This window comes from Ammospiza caudacuta, chromosome 1, assembly GCF_027887145.1.
Source record: "Ammospiza caudacuta isolate bAmmCau1 chromosome 1, bAmmCau1.pri, whole genome shotgun sequence".
NCBI classification, from domain to species: domain Eukaryota; kingdom Metazoa; phylum Chordata; class Aves; order Passeriformes; family Passerellidae; genus Ammospiza; species Ammospiza caudacuta.
This window is the reverse complement of record NC_080593.1, coordinates 35320896-35341088: the sequence shown is the minus strand read 5'-3', so window position 1 is coordinate 35341088 and position 20193 is coordinate 35320896. Positions and strand designations below refer to the sequence as shown.

At 43.7% G+C, this 20193-nt stretch overlaps 1 protein-coding gene across 1 annotated transcript; it reads left to right on the top strand.

The window, feature by feature from the left end:
• Positions 1-1569: 1569 nt before the first annotated feature.
• Positions 1570-3774, top strand: TRIL (TLR4 interactor with leucine rich repeats). Its single transcript, XM_058818771.1, has one exon. It carries the CDS (start codon positions 1570-1572, stop codon positions 3772-3774), a length of 2205 nt encoding a protein of 734 aa, XP_058674754.1.
• Positions 3775-20193: the final 16419 nt, after the last annotated feature.

The following is a 20193-nucleotide window of genomic DNA, read 5'->3' as shown; positions in this document are numbered from 1 at the left end:
TAAACAAACCTCTTGAATCCACATTCAGAAAACATCAACAATTTAGGACACAAATTTAAAACAAGGTAAGCTAAGAACAGTCCTGTATGATAGCAAGGTTTCTTCAGCAGCAAATCAGTTTTAACGTGAAAGCAGACAAAAGGGCCTCACCACAAAGTACCACTCATGCTACTTGCTCATATTGACATGGCCACTAAAACAAAGTTCCCTCAAAAGCTATCTAAAGCCTTTTAGTAAGAGAAAGAAGAGGGGTTTGTGCACAGCTTTAGTCCAGAAACGTATTCTAAGTGTGTGCAGTTGCATACAACTTCACGTGTAATCAGTTTCCAACATATTTACTAAATCTGCAACACAGTAGTCTGCTCATTACCTTGTTTCCCTCATAATCCCTGGATATCTTATATACCTAAGTATTTAGGCATTTCCTCCTGCCCTTAGGCACTTATTGACTCGATTTGCGATGCTTTAGAAAAACAAAAAATGCCAAAAGGAAAGGCAAGTCATTGAAAGGATGGGTACCCATTATGTTTCGTTTTCAGTGTGCTTTCCAACACCTTCTTTTTGCACTGAATTTGTGTCTTATTGGGAAAGAAGAATCTTTAAAAGGGGAATTTCTGAAGAACATCTGGATCATTCTGACGAGCCCCTCATGGAGCTGGAGCCATGTTCAATTGCATCCTCATTGGCAGCGTTTTCGGGAACCTAGTGGGCAGGACGGTGCAGAGAAAGAATGAAAATTCATTCCTTTATGTACTACAGGAGGCTTAGTCCTCTGATTGCCGTTTGCTCAACACAAAGAAAAGTCCTCAATCCGTGGTAAACCGTAACTATTGCTTTTGGCAGGTTTCTAAATACAAGGAAAAAAAAAAAAGAGATGGGGCGGGCAGACAACGTCTAGTTTACTTCTGTTCCCTTCCCCCTCCCCGAGGAGCAGCTCTATCTGCAACCCATGTGGCTGGGAGGCAGCCACAGCCGGTTCCAATTCCTACTTTCCCACTCTGCGCCCCTGCTCGCTGCCGGGGCTGAGCCGAGCCAGGACGGGCCGCGGGCTTCCTCCCCCCGCCCCCCGCCGCGCCGTCCTCCCTCTCCCCGCTCCATCCGATCCTCCGGTCCCCCAGGGCACAGTGTGGGAAGTACGAATTTCCGCTGAGTTTTCTCGGCAACTTTCGGAGCTCGTCTTTCTCCCGCTTCCCGCTCCGCCCGCCGCCCCCTGCCGTCCCTCCCCGCCCGTCCCCTCCGCCCCCGGGAGCGCCGGCCGAGCAGCCGCCCCGCTCCGCTCCGCGGCGCGCCCGCCCCCCGCGGCACCGCCGGCTCCGCCACCGCCGCCCCACAGCCCGAGGGCCGCGAGGGGCGGCAGAGCCCGGGCGGCGGCCCCGGCAGCAATCCCGGCCGAGCCCATGGTGCCGGGCACCGCGACCTGCAGCCGCCGCCGCCGCGCCTGCCTGCCCGGTGCGGAGCTCAGCCCGGCGTGGAGCAGAGGAGGGGCCCATTAGCAGCAGCAGAGGAGGCGGAGGGGATGCCGGAGAGACACAAAGCCGGCGGGGGAAGCAGCCCACGGCTCGTCCCGGGATGGGGGCGCCGCGCCGGGTCCGCCTGATGCTGCTGCCGCGGGTGCTCTGGGGCTCCGTCCCCCTTATCCTCCTGCTGCTGCTGCCAGCGGCCGAGCCCATCTGCCCCGAGCCATGCGACTGCCAGCAGCACCAGCACCTCCTCTGCACCAACCGGGGCCTGCGCTCCGTGCCCAAGACTGCCGAGCCGCAGGATATCCTCACCTACAGCCTCGGGGGCAACTTCATCGCCAACATCTCCGCCTTCGACTTCCACCGCCTGGCAGGGCTCCAGCGCCTGGACCTGCAGTACAACCGGATCCGCTCGCTGCACCCCAAGGCCTTTGAGCGCCTGGAGCGGCTGGAGGAGCTTTATTTGGGCAACAACCTGCTGCCAGCGCTGGCTCCTGGCACGCTCAGCACCCTGGCCAAGCTGCGCATCCTCTACGTGAACGCCAACGAGATCGGCCGTCTCAGCGCTGCCTCCTTCTCTGGCCTCGACAGCCTTGTCAAACTGCGGCTGGACGGCAACGAGCTGGGCTCGCTGGGCGATTCCACTTTCTCAGGGCTGCCAAACTTACTCTATCTGCACCTGGAGTCCAACCGCATCCGCTGGCTGAGTCGCGGTGCCTTCACTGGCCTGGCCAAGTTGCGCTTCCTCGACCTCTCAGGGAACCAGCAGAGCTCCCTTCGCCACCCAGACATCTTTGGGCCGCTGCGCTCCCTTCACACCCTGCTGCTGGCCAGCAACAGCCTCCGGCAGCTGACAGGGGGGCTCTTCCAGCACCTGCCCGGCCTGGCAAAGCTCTCACTCAGCGGCAACCGACTGTCTCACCTGGCCCCGGATGCTTTCAGGGGGCTGGGCTCGCTGAAGGAGCTCCGCCTGGAGGGGAACCTGCTGAGCCACCTACCTGCCACCCTACTGGAGCCGCTGGACAGCCTGGAGGCACTGGATCTGAGCCGCAATGCACTGACCGCCCTGCACCCGGCCGCCTTCGGCCGCCTCGGCCGCTTGCGGGAGCTCAGCCTGCGGGACAACGCACTGGCCACGCTCCCCGGGGAGCTCTTCGCCTCCAGCCTGGCTCTTTACCGCCTGGAGCTGGAGGGGAATGCCTGGAGCTGCGACTGCCGCCTTCGCGGCCTCAAGCGCTGGCTGGCGACCTGGCACTCCCAGGGCCGCCTGCTCACCGTCTTCGTGCAGTGCCACCTGCCACCCGCCCTGGCCGGCAAGTACCTCGACTACCTGCAGGATGCCCAGCTGTCGCTGCCGCAGGACGGCGGCCCCTGCCCCGATGGTGCCTCTCCCTCCCCGCCATCCCCCGAGGGACTTGGCAGCAACAACAGCGCAGTGGGGCTGCCCCCAGGGCCACCACCGCCGGCCGCCTCCACCGCCCGCCTGACGCTGGGGGTGCCCATAGCCGCCAGCCCCACGCCGGCACCGCTGCCCAGTGCGGCGGCGTGGCCCCGACGGGCCGGTGCCGCCGGGATCCCACCGCTGGTGTCCGACCCGTGCGACTTCAACAAGCTGTTCCTGCACAACCTGTCGGTGGAGGCGGTGGGCTCCAGCTGGGTGACGGTGCGCTGGGCCGTGCGGCCTCACCGCAGCCCCCGCCTGCTGGGGCCGGCGCGATTCCGCCTCCTCTTCGACCGCTTCGGCGCCGCCGTCAAGTTCCAGCGCTTCGTGTACCTGCCGGAGCGCGGGGAGCCGGCGGCCACGCTGCGGGAGCTCCGCCCGGACACGCCCTACCTCGTGTGCGTCGAGGGCGTCCTGGGCGGCCGCGTGTGCCCGGTGGCGCCGCGGGACCACTGCGCCGGCCTGGTCACCCTGCCCGAGGGCGGCACCGCGGCGGCGGCGGCGGGCGGGCCCCGCGGCCCCGACCAGCAGCTGCTCACGCTGGTGCTGCTGGCGGTGAACGCGCTGCTGCTGCTGGCGGCTCTGGCCGCCTGGGCCGCCCGCCTGCTGCGCAAGAAGGTGCTGGGCCGTCGGCGTCGGAAGGCGGCTCCGGTCCACGTGCGGCAGCTCTACTCCACACGCCGCCCGCTCCGCTCCATGGGCACTGGAGTGTCCGCCGACTTCTCGGGCTTCCAGTCCCACCGGCCGCCCCGCGGCGCCGCCGCCTGCGCCCTCAGCGAGGCCGACCTCATCGAGTTCCCCTGCGAGCGCTTCCTGGACAGCGGCGGCGGCCGGCACGGCGATGAGCACCTGCTGCAGCGCTTCGCCGACTGAGCCCGCCGGGGCCCGCGGCAGCGCGGAGGGGAAGGCGGGCGCCGCTCTGCCAGGGGATGTGCGGGCCCTGGGGTCGCGGCCTCCGAGGGGATGGTGCGGCTCCGTGGCTGCGTTCAGCCGCCCTTGCTGCGGGCCGCGGCTGAGGCTGCCTGTGAGAACGGGTTACTTCTGGCGGCACCTCCCCGTTTTGTCAGGAATCACCGCTAACCCAAGGAAAAGCCCTGACAGGCGGTAACCGTGCCTTGCCATGAGGAGCAAACGGCAGGAGCTACTGCCAAGAGCAGCCAGTGCCTCCCCTAAGGAAACTCCGAGCTGTTAATTTAAGTGTGCTGTTTTACAGGTGGTTTCCTCCGACTGCAGGTTGGGAACAAGTTCAGTGAGCGGCCTGGCCCTGTGTGAGGAGCTTTGAACAGGTCTTTTCCAAGGCACCAGCCCTTCCTAATCAAAAATTTGGATCGAGGGTCATCTTTTCCATGAACTGTTTGCAACCAGGGAGCTGTCTGGAGGGCTGGAAGTGTAGGGGTTTGTGCTCAGTGGTTTGAAGGGCTGTGCCGTTTCAACTCAAACCGAATGTGAGGCAATTTAATGTGCACAAGTGTGCTTTTATACTTTTCTGTAAACGAGAAACAATAATGCAGCTGGTTAGTTCTACAGGAATATATTGCTGACACCACTAAGAAAAAACTAACAGTTTTTTGTAGAATGTTTACAAATGAGCTATTTTAAAATTGTTTTTGAATAAATACTGCTTGGTACTTGTACACATGAATGTGTGCTGTAGTTGTCTGGGTCCATGATGGTCAGCAGATCACTGACCCTCAGATAATCCATCTTCATTTCTAAATACGTGGGTGCAGAGGTGAACTATTGATGGATAAATAATCATTGGTGCCTTATTTCAGAAACAATAATAGGTGAGAATATTTCAGGAATGTGAAACAATCTTTATCCTAACAGGCAATTCTCTCCTAGCCTTAGCCTACTAAAGTTAGAAGCTTTTTGTACCTCACTGTGAAATAAAACATTTTCTGTATTAATCTAGATTATGTGTTTTGTGTAGCTGAGTGAGTAATGCTAGAGTTAAACCCTTATGCAGTAGTATATAATGTTTGAGTTGTTTTGGTTTGTTGGTTGTTGTGGGTTTTCTTTTTTTTTAATTAGGATTTTGCTGTTGGTTTCAGAGCAATGCTAATGATTTTATGGTCAGTTGCTCTCTACTTCTCAGACTTTTTCCTAAATATTTACAGAATGTGGTTCTGTTATTACAAAATATGGTGGTTTAGTTTACATTAATAATTCTCTCTGTGTGGTCTACAAATGAGCTGGTTAAAGAGGTCCAAATCGGGATTGCACTTTAAATGCAAATGTTTTAGAAGGAGTTTGGTAAATTGCTGAGACCATTGATACAACTTCTGCTCCTCTGAATTTAATGTGCAACCTCAGATGAACTCTTGTGGAACTGAATGGCTTGAAGGAAGTGTTAATGTACTATGGAGACATTTGTCACAATATCATGCATTCATTGCTGACCCGAGGTGTTCGTGACTACAAGTTGTTTATTACCATAATTGCAAGTAAGCAGTTTGGAGGTTTTCTCTCTTTCTTTTTTCTTTTCATTTTTTCAGATGAACAAGTGTTTACAAAAGATACCATAGTAACTGGTACCTTCAGTTGGAGTTCAGTGACTGAATAGAGAGAAAAGACTTTATGTTCTGAGGGAGAGAGTGTAGGGATCATTTGCCTTAATCTTTGTCTTTTCTATGGAGGAAAAAAAATCAAAGTCTTGTTTCTTGGGTCAGTAGCAAGAAATCCTTTGGGACTTCATTTTGACAGGCAGTACTTTTCATGAATATCAGGGGCCAAACTCGGTCGTCAGTGTATAGATTAAAATTCACTGCAATAGACACCATGTTGAATGGAATTAAAATTGAGGGAATGCAGTATCAGGTTTCATTTTTTGTTAAGAATTTAAAATTTCTGTTCTCTTGGACACCTGGGTGCTTTTGGCCATTTATGATTGTGGAATACACCACTGTTTGTTGTTAGAAATGCAGTGGGATTATTGAGTAAAGCTGTGTATCACACTAACGTTAGCTCTATCACTGGATATTCTTCCAATGGGAGATGCATAGATGCTGTACATGGTTATAGTCAATTGTCAATAAATCCATTTGCTGAAAGAAAATTTGTGTCTTACCTTGTATCTCATCAAGCATCCTTCTTCAATCATAAATTGGCTCTAACTTCTTCATTTTATGAGCATGAGGGCTCTGGACAATGTCTCATCATTCTTTTAATATCTTTTGGTATGAAAGAACATACATAATGTTTCCTGTTTTGTTTTTAATATGTTTGGACAGTGCAAACAGAAAAATAAAATGGGCAGTTCTGGAACAGATGGACCACTGTCTCAAGAGAAGCTAATAAGGTGCTATTACATCAGTGAACTATTGATCCTTTATGAGGAAAACTAAGAAAAAATTAGTGTTTGGGATCATACCAGTAGTTTATGCTCATTGGAAGTTACAGTTCTGAGGGTTTTTCAGTATTATCAGGCTAATGATATCAGGGTGTCTTGTTTAGCATATGCATGTTGTTCTAATTAAGAATTCACTGCTTCTATTTGAATTTTTGCAAACATCTGAAGATGCTAGAATGAAATGGAGCTGGCTTTTTTGTTTCAGCCAAGGAGTAGTAGATACATTGATCTGCACAACAGCAACAACAAAAAGAGTTAACAGAATGAAGCTGTTGGCTTTTTAAAAGCCACAATTTCTGTAACTCTAGGAATAATTCTGGGCTTTGTAGATATTACTTGCAGCATCTTTGCAGGGAGGGAACTGTGCTAGCAGGTGGTTGAGGAAAGAAATGTCAGTGACCTTGAATGACTGAAAAATGTAAATATAACATGGCTCTGTTTATACCAGTGGTATTTATATGTATTTGGGTCTCTTTTTTTAAGTCAGCTCCTTCCTAAAGAATGACTGCAAAACCAGCCCATTCTAAATGGATGAATCTGCCCTCAATTTGTGCTCAATATGTTTATCCTTCTAGCAGAAATAGATTTTTACTGCTGTGACCTCTCATGGAATGCATGGAGCTCAGGGAAGAGTGAACTGAGTACTGTTCTGCTGAGTAATTACTAAACATGGTATATAGACAAAAATTGAAAAGCACCAAAATACTGCCCCATCAAATTAAATGGGCTGCTGCTGCGGGGTCTGCAAGAGGTACCAGGGCTTCCCTAGTGTCAGCACTGCCTGATTTGGCAGACTCTGTCACCTCCTGCTCCCCCTCATCAATTCCTGACTTCATCCAGCGGGCATGGTTGGTTGTGCAGCTGGAAGGTGAGCTGTGAAACTGATCCTTCTGGAGAATAACCTTTCCTAGCACCTCCCCTATCCCCCATTTTTCATCCAGCTCAGTTTCTTTGATTCTGCTTAACTCACACAAGTACTGGGTGTGGAGTTCAGAGGCAGGAAAAAACTGTGGAGGATGGAAAGCTGCTGGACAATCTCGGTTAGTCTTGACATTCAGTTTGGCCACAGTCTAAGAAAATCTAGGCTATTCACATTAGAGAAAAATCCTCTGTAGGTGATCTGACTTTACTGGAAATTATTAATGATCTGCTGGATTGAAATGCTTAGAACTTCTCAGTAAGATCCTAGAAATATTGAGGTTACAGCATGGGGCTAGAGAGAACAGAGGTACAATGGTGTCAGTGAATGTCTGCATGTGGATGAATGCCCCTTGTCAAAAAGCACTGCTTGACTATCAGAGCCTGAGCTAGCACAGTTAAATTTATAAAAATGTTGTTTTCATTATGCTGTGGTGTTTACTTTTCACAATGTACTGCAAGTGCATTTTAAAATATCATCAACATTTGAACCCTTAGAAGAAGGAACTGTAAAGTATACATGTTTCTTGTGCCTTCTCCCTTCTGCTCCTTCCTGGAAGAGATTTGAAAAATGAGGATTTGGGAGGGAAAAAAAGTCTGCTCCAGGATATTTATTTGTCTGTTTATCAGGGTATTTATTTAACTACTTAACTAATATTCTGATTGTAGGGGATGAGTCTGCAAAAATCATTTGTTTCCATGACAGTGTACATATTTGTAGAAAACTCTACCAGTGAACAAGGGAAATACTACTTGATTTCCAAAAATCTGGCTGCTCCCACTAATTCATATTTCTCTGGCCACCAAGGGTGTACATATGTTGTGTAAGATTCATGAGTGAAGCTTTGGTTTAACAAAATATTTTAAAAATTTAAATTAATTAATTAAATCCAGCAAATTATGCATGCATAGGGATGTACTTGAATTTTTCATATGGCAACTCCTTTGAGATAAGTTGTTTCATAAATGTTGAATCTAGAAAATATCTTAGATATTTTCTAAGTAGAAATGAGGAACAAGTATTAGGAAACAGTGTGTGCTGGATGTTGGATTTATCCTTTTTGCTCTATGCTAAATATAGCGTTGTTTTGGCAGCCTGTCCAAATACTGATGTTGTGTTTTTCTCCATAAAAAGTTGAGTTTTCTCAAGTGCATACTTTAATTCCCATAGAAATTAAATTCCTGTAGAAAAATAGTCAATTGTCTTTAAACACAAATATTTATCTTAGTATCACTGTACATGACTTTATTTATAGAGATGCTCCTTGATAAGTCTTTAAATAAATTGATATCTCATTTGTTTTTACAAACAAAACCATAAGAATTAGAATGAATAGTACACTATGAATTAATAGTTGGAACAAAACTATTTCACACAATAGAGATATTTACTAACAAAGAGGGATCTAGAGGGATGTGACACTTTAAAGAGGCTTTATGAGTTTTTATGCTGTGACAGACATCTCCTTTGTTGTTGGGTTTTTATAGGTACATTTATTTATAGTTTGATAATCTATGTTTAATAATTCTATATTGTAGAAATAAATTGTTTGTTGTCCAGAAATGGGAAGACTCCACATAAATAAATCTCAGAAGCTACTGAGTGTGAAAAAGAAAGTTGGCATACTGTTAAAAGTATTTATTCTCACCAAAGTATAAACTGATTTTTCGTTGCAAAGAGCATTTGAAGCTGTTGCCAAGTAAAGCAGTCCTTAGCTAATAAATTGTAGGTGTTTCTTGACTTTAGATATATAGGCATAATCCTGTTCTTTACTTTACTGAGGTGTTTTTTTTTAATGTCCAGACAAACATGATCTCTGATCACTTTTTTTTTTCCCCAAATATTTCAATTTTGTGTATATTCAGTATTTCAAAATGCTTTATTGCACTTCTGAGATCCGCCCACGTGGAACCTGTACCAAGAGAGAATCTGAACAAACATTAAAGCAATCTGTCAGTCAACATATGCATAGCACTTTGTAATGCAGCAAGTGCTCAGAGGTTGTGAAGTGAGTGTTTTATTTTTTAGAATATTGTGAGAATGAATGCCCAACAAAACATTCACGCAGAGTCACAGCTGTGCTTTCTAGTGATGGCAAATGTCTTACTGTAATGTAGCACCTGATACATCAGTCTGGGCTGGTCTAGTTCATTTTGCTTTGCCATGTGAGACTAGGAAAAAAACCAAACCTGACTATAAAACAAGAATTCAAGGAAATAGAGCAGATAAGCTTTTTGTGAAGTCCTTGGCAAAAATCCTTAGCCAGCATTTTCCTGGTTCACTTAACTTCTCGTGTGCAATTTGTTTCATTGTCATTAGTTCAGTGTATGTTTGTTTACTTGTTGTAAATATTTAGAAGTAATTTGAATAGCTGAAGAAGGCCTGGATAAATGTAATAGATAGGAATCATATACAGAAAGATAATGAGACAGGTCTCATTGAGAGATTGATTTATCTCCTAAGGGACAAATAGTTCAGGGATGTTGATGAAATAGACCTGAATGTCAGTTTTAAGTCAATAAAGGAATATTCTTTCCAAGGAACATGAAGAAAGTAGGAAGGTTCTAATAGTTACATGGTGTTCTTATTCAATTCCTTGCCAACAAGAGCCAAGATCGGCATTTGTTCACAAATTATATTACATGAAGATACATGTGTATCCTGTCTGGATCCAGAAAAGTTCACTGAAATTGTATCTGTGATTCATTGTTCCACTGCTGTACTTCATCCTGACAGTGAGAAAGACCTCTTTTGATATGTCCAAATCCATATTTTAGTACAATCTTTAGCCTCTCATCTGTCATTGTACCATTGACATACCTATGATTGTACCATTTATTTTCCTCGTCTTGCAAAATATTTAAACATTGAAGTTAAAATTTTAAAGTTGCTCAGCACTGTAGCAGCCTCTATCTGACTACTGTAAAACAATTTCAAGTAGGGGGGGTTACACAGTAGTGATACCAATGGGATGAAAGGTCAAAAAACATTTCACTGTAGAGGAACACTCTCAGGAAAAGAATGGTTGCAGAAAAAAAAATGTTGTTTATAACTGAAGGATAACATGGTTTATTTGCCATTACTATGTCTCGATCTAAATCATACTGCAAGACAGGGAGAACATGTTAGACTTATGAGACAGTTTGGAGTGTTGCTCAGTACATGCAGCAGATGTTCTAGCTTGCCTTTTTTTTTTTTTTTTTTTTTTTTTTTTTTTTTTTTTTTTGGCAGCAACAGCTTAATCCTTCTTCTGTTTTCACTCCATGAGAGTGAAAAGACAAGACTTTTAATGTAGGGACCCATCAGTAATAGGTCTATGGTGATGGAATTAATTGTATTGGAGGACTGGGCTCTAAGACGTTCGGCTTAAAAATAAATACATAACTTCTCAGATGTGATCAAGTTGGAGAGATGAACTTTAGTGTTAACTGACATGGAAATGTCTGTCTCAGCTGATCATTACCAAAGAGGGACAATCTTTCACAAGCATTGCTGTAAGCTGTTAACTTGGAAATTTAAAGAGGACCCAATTAATTAATTTTCCCCAAACACAATTTCTTGTCTTCCTCTTGTTGCCTAAACCATATAATTTAAAACATTTTGCCAAAACTTTTGGGGTTTTTTTCCTCCCAGTATCACTCCTGTATTAGGTATTGGCAATATAAAACTCTGTTGCAGCTTTTTAATGCAAGGGTGGCAGAAATAACCCAGAGCTATCTGTACTCACCGAGTCAATATGAAAATGAATGAAATATTAAATGAACCAAAATAGTAAATTAGCCAAAAATCTGTAAGCCTGGTGAAGGTGCTGGGATCCTTGCTGTACAGTTTTACTTGTGCCTTCCACCTCAGTGCTCTTCCTGGTGCAGCACTGCCTTCTGGCATCTCTCTCACTCCTTGGCATAGGGGGTTTCTCCAAGAAATTTGGGGTGTTTAGGCCAGCAGATGCTTATTTTTTTCCCATCTCATTTTTAAACTCTGTATAATGGGAGTTTGTTTTTATTTGTTTTATCTGTTTTGAAATAAGAGATAACAGCTTTTTACAGCCTACAGATAACAGCCAAAATGCAATCTGTTCCTAGTAAAAAAAGGAAGGAGCATTGAATTTTCAATAAATGCTGCTTAAATTGAAGTTATTTTGTTCAGGAATGATTTGTGGTTGGAATGGTTCACTGGGATCCCACTGATACTATTCTGCTGCAAGAAGTGCAGAGCCTTTTGGTTTTCCTGCTAGGATATATCCCTAAGAACCTGAGACTGTAGAGGTCCAGCAGAAAATAAAGACATCTCTTCCTTTCATTTCTGTGGCTCAGATGGAAAAGAGATTCAGGCTCAGCATCGTTATCATCAGAATGGCTAAGAGCTTTATTTATTCTACAACATATATATTGACCTAAGCTGATTTGGTAACTGGAGAGTTATAAATAGTATTCACACTAAAGGGAACATCAAAAACCTGACATTTTTGAAGATGAAGTCTCCTTAGTTTTCCTCTGTAAAACTGAAGTCAGCACAGGCTGAAGTAGCTGGCAGTTTGCTGAAGGTGCTAACAGCTCTTCGAGGTGTTTGCAGTATATAATTGGGTGCACTTTCAAATAGTTTCTCATATATTTTATTCAGAAGTATTTAGAAAAATCCCAGGCAGAAAATACTAATGAATGCCAAACTGTAAGCTTCCAGTGATACTGATCTACCCAGATGTTGCCTTCATTTGTTTTTATTGGCACTTGCAAGTGCACCTGAGGCATACCTGAATTTCAGTCTGATCATATGCTTTTATCCAACCTGCTAAAATCACCCACCATTCTAATTAGCACTGCTATACCTGTAAATCTCTGCCATTCTCACTTAAAAGGTTTTACTTATAGCCTTTTCACTTATACTGTTGTAGAAAATCATCTTAATTTACAACCTCCTAGGCCTTAAGGTATGCAGTTGCTTATGAAACAGAAGAATTGATCATTTTTCAAACCTTCCAAATACAGTCAAACTCTAACAATCAGAACAGGTTTGTTTTGGTTTTTGTTTCACACACAAACACCCACACCCTCATGGTAAAAACCATGATGGATTAGAGCTTTGCCATATACTACATTTGCCAAAGTCTACCAGAAGTGACAGTAGTGGCAGGACTCAAACATGTATGCACTAGAATAATCATTTGGCTATTCAGATTTGGAACACTACAAAATTTGAGCATGTGAAAACCATCACTAGACCTGATTTCATATGTTAGGACTTATAAGTTATTATTTTGTGGGGGTTTTCCCCTGAAATGTTCTTTGTCATCTTCACTATTTTATTTTGCTTTTCCACCTGGCTAGAGGCTTTTGGATTAATACAGTAAAAATGACTGGAATATGTATTTAAGGAGGCTGACCATCCTCTCAATGTGTCTGAGAAGCTGGAGGTGCTTAGAAAATATGTTGCCTTACAAAATGTGCGAAATACAGATTTCAAGAGGCATCCACGTTCAACATTGTGGTCTTTACATGGATAGCTGTCCAAATTCATGTGTTATACTCCGTGTATCTCCCACTATGTCTCTTCTGTTATCCTCCCTATATATCACTATTAGCTGCTTTTTGTTTCTCCTTGTGGTCTGTAATGAGGTGTCACATTTTGTACCTCTTACTTTGTGTTTTGATCTGGTTCTTCTGAAGCCACTCAGGTTGCATTTTTCTGCAGTGTGACAAGTGAAAATATTGGGTTTTGTTTTTATGCAGTATCAAAAAGTGCAAGGAAAGAGGAATTATGAATTTAAGAAACGTGTTTCTTGCCTAAAGCTTTATCATTCAGCTGACAATAATGCAGGCAGACAGCCCCAGTGACCTATGTGATGTATTTGGTCTGATTCTCCAGGACAACTGCTGCCCCTCCTGAAAGGGAAAAGCTGTTGGACTTCTCCTGTTCTATGTTTGTGATCTTTTAATTTTGGTTGAAACTAGTTTCTTAAGTTTCTTGACAAACAGAGGTAAAATCCTGACATACCTGGCGAGTGGCAGAGCTTTTATCACCTGTGTGTGTTTTCACTTCAAAGAGCTTGCATAGCTCCTGTTTTTCAGACAGTGCCCTTTGGACCAGAAGTGATCAAAATCAGACAAGAACAGCCAGAAATAATAGACTTTTGTTCAGGAATCTGAATATTCAAAACAAGAGTAATTCATACATTATAAATAGGAATTCTGAATCTGGCATGGTTCTCTAAGGCACTCATTTCATTTTAGGCAGCTTCTCTTGCTGGTCTCCCCCGCAGCACTCTCCTTCTGTCCCATGCCACCCTCTGTGCACTGCTGGCATCAGCATGCATTTCTCAGAAGCCTTTGGCAGTTTATTTGCTTCTTAGGTTTTGGTTTGGGGTTTTTTCCTGCTGTATAATAGGCCTTGTCCATGCACCCTCCTTCTTTGCCTTTTCAGGTTTTTAAACATCAGCATTATGACAACTGGGTCATTATAGCAGAGCTGCCAAAACTGAGTCATGACCTCTGTGTTTTGAAGTCAGGGGTCAGAGTTGATGCTTTATCTGCTTAACTGCAATGCTGAAACATTTTAAACAACCTTTGTTTCATAATTCCTCTGCCCTTTTAGTGTCCTCAAATGGTCAATTTACTCTTCTGAAAAAGTAAGTGGAGTTTTCCTGACTCATCTTTTCCATGTAAAGTCATTATGTCTGACCCATAAATACAAACTTCCAAAGAGCACATACTTTGCAGCTGAAAAGGTCGGAATGGCATGTATTTTCCTGAGGGGACAGAAGCCCTCTCAGTGTATCCAGGAATACTTTATTAACCATCCATTTAAAATTATGTGAAGTTGTATATCACTTTGCAAAAGGGACTGTTTTGGAGAACAGCATTGGATATAACTGAAACTATTATATATTAAAAAACAAATTTAAACTACAGGATTAGAGCATAAACCCACAGTTGTTTATGGATCCCCCAGATTAAATAGTTATTCCTAGAATTATTTGGTTTATTTGTATTTTGGCAAATACATTGTGCCAAACTGGTGTAGCACAACTGACCCCAAGGCAGCCAAGGTTTTGCTAATTTTGATGGATCTAAATCAGACCTGAACTTGAGCCAATTTTTCTGTTTTCCTGCTTCTGCTGCAAAATTTAGCTGTGGATATTAGGAAGAATTGGTGGCCCATTTAAATAGGAATCTGATTAAACAAATCAATTGTTTATCTCTTTCACTTAACTGTGAAGCTATACTCTCATAATTGCTGAAGCAGTGTGTGAAACAAATTGATTTCCGGAAAATATTCATCTGTGATTCAGCTACACCCGTTATGCTTCTTGGAATATCACACGGAAAATCAAGCTACCAAAAGGAAACATCTGTTTGTATCTAAAAACCCAAATATTTCTGAAGTTTAGCAACATGAATTCTTCTTGGGGCTGCCACCACTTACATTCAGCTCTGGAGCAAATACCAAAAGGATACTTGAGGTGACCTTTTGTATCAGATTAAACAAAATGAGAAAACACTTGGCAATCACCCTCTGCTAGGCCATGGGAAGCAGCAGAGCAGAGGAACAGATACAGTAAAAACATATTCATTCAATCTCGTTTGCTTTAGAAGAGTCCAGCAGTGGAAAGAACAACTAACTGTGAAAGACCCGAGGTCCATGTAATTTGGCACCTCTTGAAGACTGTCTAGATTGTCCTGACAAGGGCTATCTCAAGCAGCAATAAGACTGGAGGGGATGGAGAAAAACAAAGGACTAGAAAATATTATGAGAAATGGGTTTCTTTCAAAAGCTATTTCTTAAGGGGCGAATGTCCCAGTGGACTGCAGTTTTGGTATCAGTGTTCTTGTTGCATGTAAACATACAGCATTTAAATATTTTTTTACGTATTTCTTAAAAACACTGTGTGGGTTTCAAAGTTCCCTGTGCCTCAGTTATTCTGTGACTCCCTTGTTTGTTGGTGTGCTAAGCAAAGCAGGTGGAGGGAAACAAATTGTAGTTTCCCAGTAAGGTTAAGCTGGCACAAACTTTTCAGAATGCTGTTAAAATGACAGCCCTGTTGGCTGGTGGATGCTCATCCCCTCCATCTGTCCATCCAGAACATGCTGGGTAAGGACACTACTGATAACATACATTGCTGCTGCTTGCTGCTTGTTGGCAAGGCAACTGGGCTGTTTATTTGCATCTGACAATGCACAAATGATAGGGATAGTCAGCTCTACAAAGCAAATTACAGATCTATGATCAAAGAATATCCCACTCTAAAAGGTGAACGGATAAGGCAGTCCTCAGGGAAGGGAGGATGAATGCATATGTTTACCTGTTATAATGATTTGTATTATTATGCAGTAGTCCTTAGTACACTAACGACTCACTTAAGGAGGTTAAATCTTGGACCTCATGTGCAGTAGGGATTGCTTGGTTTGGTTTGCTCAAGCTGGTTGTTCAATACCCCAGGTGATTCTCTACCTGTTGCAGCCTGCCTCCATGGTGCCTCGCTCCATGCTGTTGCCTTCTGTCCAAGCCTGCTCAGATCTTGGAGTCCTTCCCTGTGTGCAAGGGCTTAACATCTGCAGGCTTCTCCTTACTGGATGTGGTGCCGTGGACACCCTTCCTCCTCCTTCCAGAGGGGAGCAGCTGCAAGAAGAGTGGGAAGGCATGAGGATATTGAGATTTCCACCACAGCCGTATGTGGGCAAGGAGCCCAGAAGACCAACTGCAGCTTCCAGACCAGTGGTGTAGCCAATAGGCAGGGATGGGAAAACAAGAAAAGGGATATTTTGCCTGGAGGCAAAGCTTCAGCAACCACAAGAATGATGGCCAAACAAGGGCTTGGTGAGGAAAACGGTAGCAGCATGCAGAACCTTTGACCAGGTTATGAAAATGCAAGGCCAAAAGTGCTCATTGGGTTGTTTTGGCCAGCTGAATTGTTCCATTCTCCCATCTCTGTCTAACAGACAGGAGACAGATCTTCCTGTTTGCTTGGGCTTTTTTAGAAGGAAGGAATATGAGTGTTTCAGCTCTCTCACCACCTCATAACCCCCTTTGCCCATCTGTGCACTGAGTAGTCAGAGTCCACTGAGGACAGAATTCTCTTATATAGGGTCCATATATACACTGTGGGCTGCTGCCTATGGCAGCAAAGTATCATAGCAGTAAGCAGGTCTAAAGGCAGTTTAAATGGGATCACAGACTCTTCCTGGCTCTGGGGCAGCTGGAAGGAGAGGTTCCAGAGCCAAGTTCCATCTTTGCCATGCAGCATTTCTGCTTCTCTCTTTCTCCCTGAACAGGTTGCCGTACGTCGCACTCACTTTACCAGGCTCTTGGCATGAGACTTGCAGCTGTGGGTTGATGCTGTCAAATTACAAGTAATGGCAAAGATCACATTTCTTGGGAATAAAAGCAATTTCATTAAAGCTGCTGAAAGTCATGGGAAACTTGCATTGCTGCATGAGGTCTATGTGTAAGCTCCCATCAGGGTGATGCTGCTGTTGCCGGGATGCTATAGGATACTTTTTAACAGGTTATACAGTCATGGAGTTCTCTTCACTGACAAGAGACATGATGATATGTGGGCAGCTACATGGAATTAAACTCAATTATTATTTCAGCCGCAAACCAAGAAGGTAATTGAGTCCTGTAGGTGGTGTTCTAGTATGAATGTGATCTTCCTCTGCCTCTCACATGAGATCTCACTGCAATGTGCAGGGTGTGGAGAAATTCCCCGCTGCAGCTGACTTGGCCAGATTGGTAGGAAAGCTCTTGGAGGGAGATTTGGCCTCAGGAGAAGTAGTTTCCTAGACAGAGAGTTTGACTGGCAGTGGTGCATACCCCATAGCATGTGGTGAGCTCAGCCCTGAGAGGAGCGCAAGGCACAGTTATTTAATCATCCATTCAAACACTCAGGCTACTCACTGCAGGCTCTGTACAGATTTTCTGCATGTACCTCTCCTCCTTGAATCTCCCTTCTTTTCCACTCAAGAGTCAGAGCTTGGTAAGAGCCAAAACCCCTACAGACTCTGTAAGGCCACAGACACTGACTGAAGGAGAACAGTGTACTGCATGTCCAAAATAGTAGCTGAATTTATGGAACTAGGGATAGAGAGAAGGGAGCACAAACATACATACATTTTTTAAAATGCAACCCTTACGCTCTTTTGGCTTTGTATAGTTTTTGGCTTTTTCTGCTTCTTTCTTGTGTCTTTTTCTTTTCACCCTTTCTTCCTTAACTTCTACTTTTCTTAACTTCTTACTGACATTGTTCCCTCACATCTGTTAGAGCCCTTAAAGTGTTCTTTCTGGCTGAGTGTTCATTAACCTTTTATGTTACATTGCAGAAAAAAGTAGATTAATTATGTTGTGAAGATTCCCAGCATCTCTCTTGACAGATTTTCTCATGGTAACTTTGACCCCTCTCCTGAGCACAGCTTCCCTTCTCCTTCCTTCAAAAGAGATGTGAGGCTTAAAAATCAACTCATTTAAACCCCTTTGAAAGTTTTAGTTCAAGCATGTTTCCTCACAAGTTCATCCTTGTGGATGCACAATTTACCTCTGCAGAATTGTGATGTTGTCGCACATAATTACAGAGTTGATGTATTAAGATTATAAACAAGCCAAGTAATTAATTTGATAATGTATATACAAAACTGAATGACACAAAAAACCTTGGCACATGTATTCTCCGCTTGAGTTGCCCTGGTAGTCTGCAACTTCCATGCCTCAAGGCCTTTTATTGCTGTACATGGTTTCTCCAGAAAACAGTGTAACATTTCTAAGGCAGCTAGTTTTCTTTGACCCTTTTCTTCCTGTTTTACTTTGATTCCCTTTCCCAATACAAAAGCACAGTTATTTATTTTTCTTCTTTGTTCAAATATCCTTACTTGAATTGGTGAATCATATCTCCTTCATAAAATCTGGTAGTATATTTATTCTGAAATTAGTAATTTTCAGTCTCTAACCACTTTCACAGACACAGAAAAAACAGCTTCCTTAGATTTCACCCTCCCTGTTGCTGGAAGCATATGAAGTTCAGTAGATGATGTTTGGTTTAAAGACTGACTAGAGTCTCTTGGTTGGTAAAGTAATGATATATTCCTGCTCTGATATTGATTGCTACTCCATTATTATGTCATAAGTTCAACTGAAATAGATTTGCACAAATTATTGCAACTGGAGAACATTTAAACAGGGTAACATACCTCAGATCCTTAGGGTCTGTCCAACCTCATGCGTTAGGTAGAAAGCAAGCTTCTTGAGGAATCTGGGGCTTTCTTCAGCAGTTCTCAAAACCAGTAACATATTTCAGGTGAAAACTAGCTGAAGGTTATTGGTTCTTCTTGGTTTTTACTGTTAACATTAACCAGACAGGTGAATTTTGGGGGAAAAGTGGAAGGAAAGTAATAAACACCTTTTATAAAAAACTGTCTTAGGTAATTGAGTAGGTATTTGGGAATATATCTATTTGACAGGATATGGAGGTGCAAACAGTATTGACTGCATTCCTGTTTGAGTACTCCATGCTAGTCACTACATTCCAGAATGCTTTTTGAGCTCTCTCAGCTTCTTCTTCACCTAAAACCCCTATGGCACTTCTGACAAGAAAGGGCATTGCCTCCAGGACTTATCTCCTCATTTACTCTTTTTCTTGCAAGTTTTGTTGTCTCTGTGGCAACAATTTTCAGGTTACTTCCTGATCCAGTATTCCTCTAGAACCTAAATAGCAGTGTAACTTCTTTCAGTTTACTGAAGGAAACCAAAGAGTTTTTATCATGTTTTCTACCAGCAAAAATTTCTATTAGCAAGTTTTGCTAATAAGTAGCATAAACTGAAATAACTTCATCAGACTAGAGGATTTAGAGAACAGAATTAGTGAGAAATTGACTTCAAAGCCATCTATACACAGTCCTGGGCAACTGGCTCTGTGTGTCCCTGCTTGAGAAGAGTGTTGGACCACATAACCCCAGAGGTCTCTTCCAATTTCACCCTTCACCTCTTGTGATTTTTTGACCTAATTTTCATCCTTATCCATTTGCATTATTTAAGTGGTAACTGAAGGCGTTTCCATCAAGCTACAAGAAGAACTGCTAGTTGAAGAAATGTATTGTTTTTTCCCCTAATCACATACACCAGAATATATCTGCTGATGAAGTTCAGTAAAAGAAAATCAAGTACATCCATTTTCTAGACACTCTGAATGTTTAGCAATAGTAGGATTGGTTAGTCAGGTTTGGTTTAGATATTTTTTGGAATGAAAATGTGCTCTTTGTTGTCTGTGATGGATTTCAAAGATCACTTGGGCCTGTGTCCCTTGAACCTGTTCAGACCACTTTCAGCAAAAGTAGTTGGTAAATTCAGTCATTCTTCCTATCTATCTACAGTCCACAAACAGTCACTGTTTTTCCCATGCAGTACCTGAAACAATAATCAGATTTTTATAATTATCAAGGTTTCAGTGTGTTCCTCAGTAAATCTGAGGGCTGAGCTGTGTTACAGAATTCAAATATTCTAGATAAAGTCAGTCAGTATTATGAATAGCCATCTAAATAATATGGAAACTTTAATCAGGTGGCCTCACCTTTGTAATTACTAATTTCTCCTTGGGGTAACTATCATCACAACAATTACAATCACCTTTGGTGAAAACACAAGCACAGACAACCACTGACACTGGGTCACAGCCAATTTAGAAGTCACCAGAGTAATTGCCAGTAATTTGCCCAGCTGCAGTCATCTGTGCTTTAATTTGAATTTTTTTTCCTGTTAATTCTCCTTGAGGTTTCACTTTGATCAGGGAAGAAGTAAACAATGCTATTACTGGGTGGCACTTGTAGTTACTGTGTTTTGGTTTGGAGAAGGGTTTTGCAGAAATACTGAAGGGAATATGAAAATGGTTTTCATTTACACTTCCCTGGTGCCCTTTTAGAGCCCTCTCACAATGAATAAAACATTTTTTTTTTTTTTCCTCTCCCTGAAACATCATAAAAACCCTTCAGCAACACTGTCAATTCCAGTCATACAGAAATTGCAAGCATTAGCAAAACAGCAA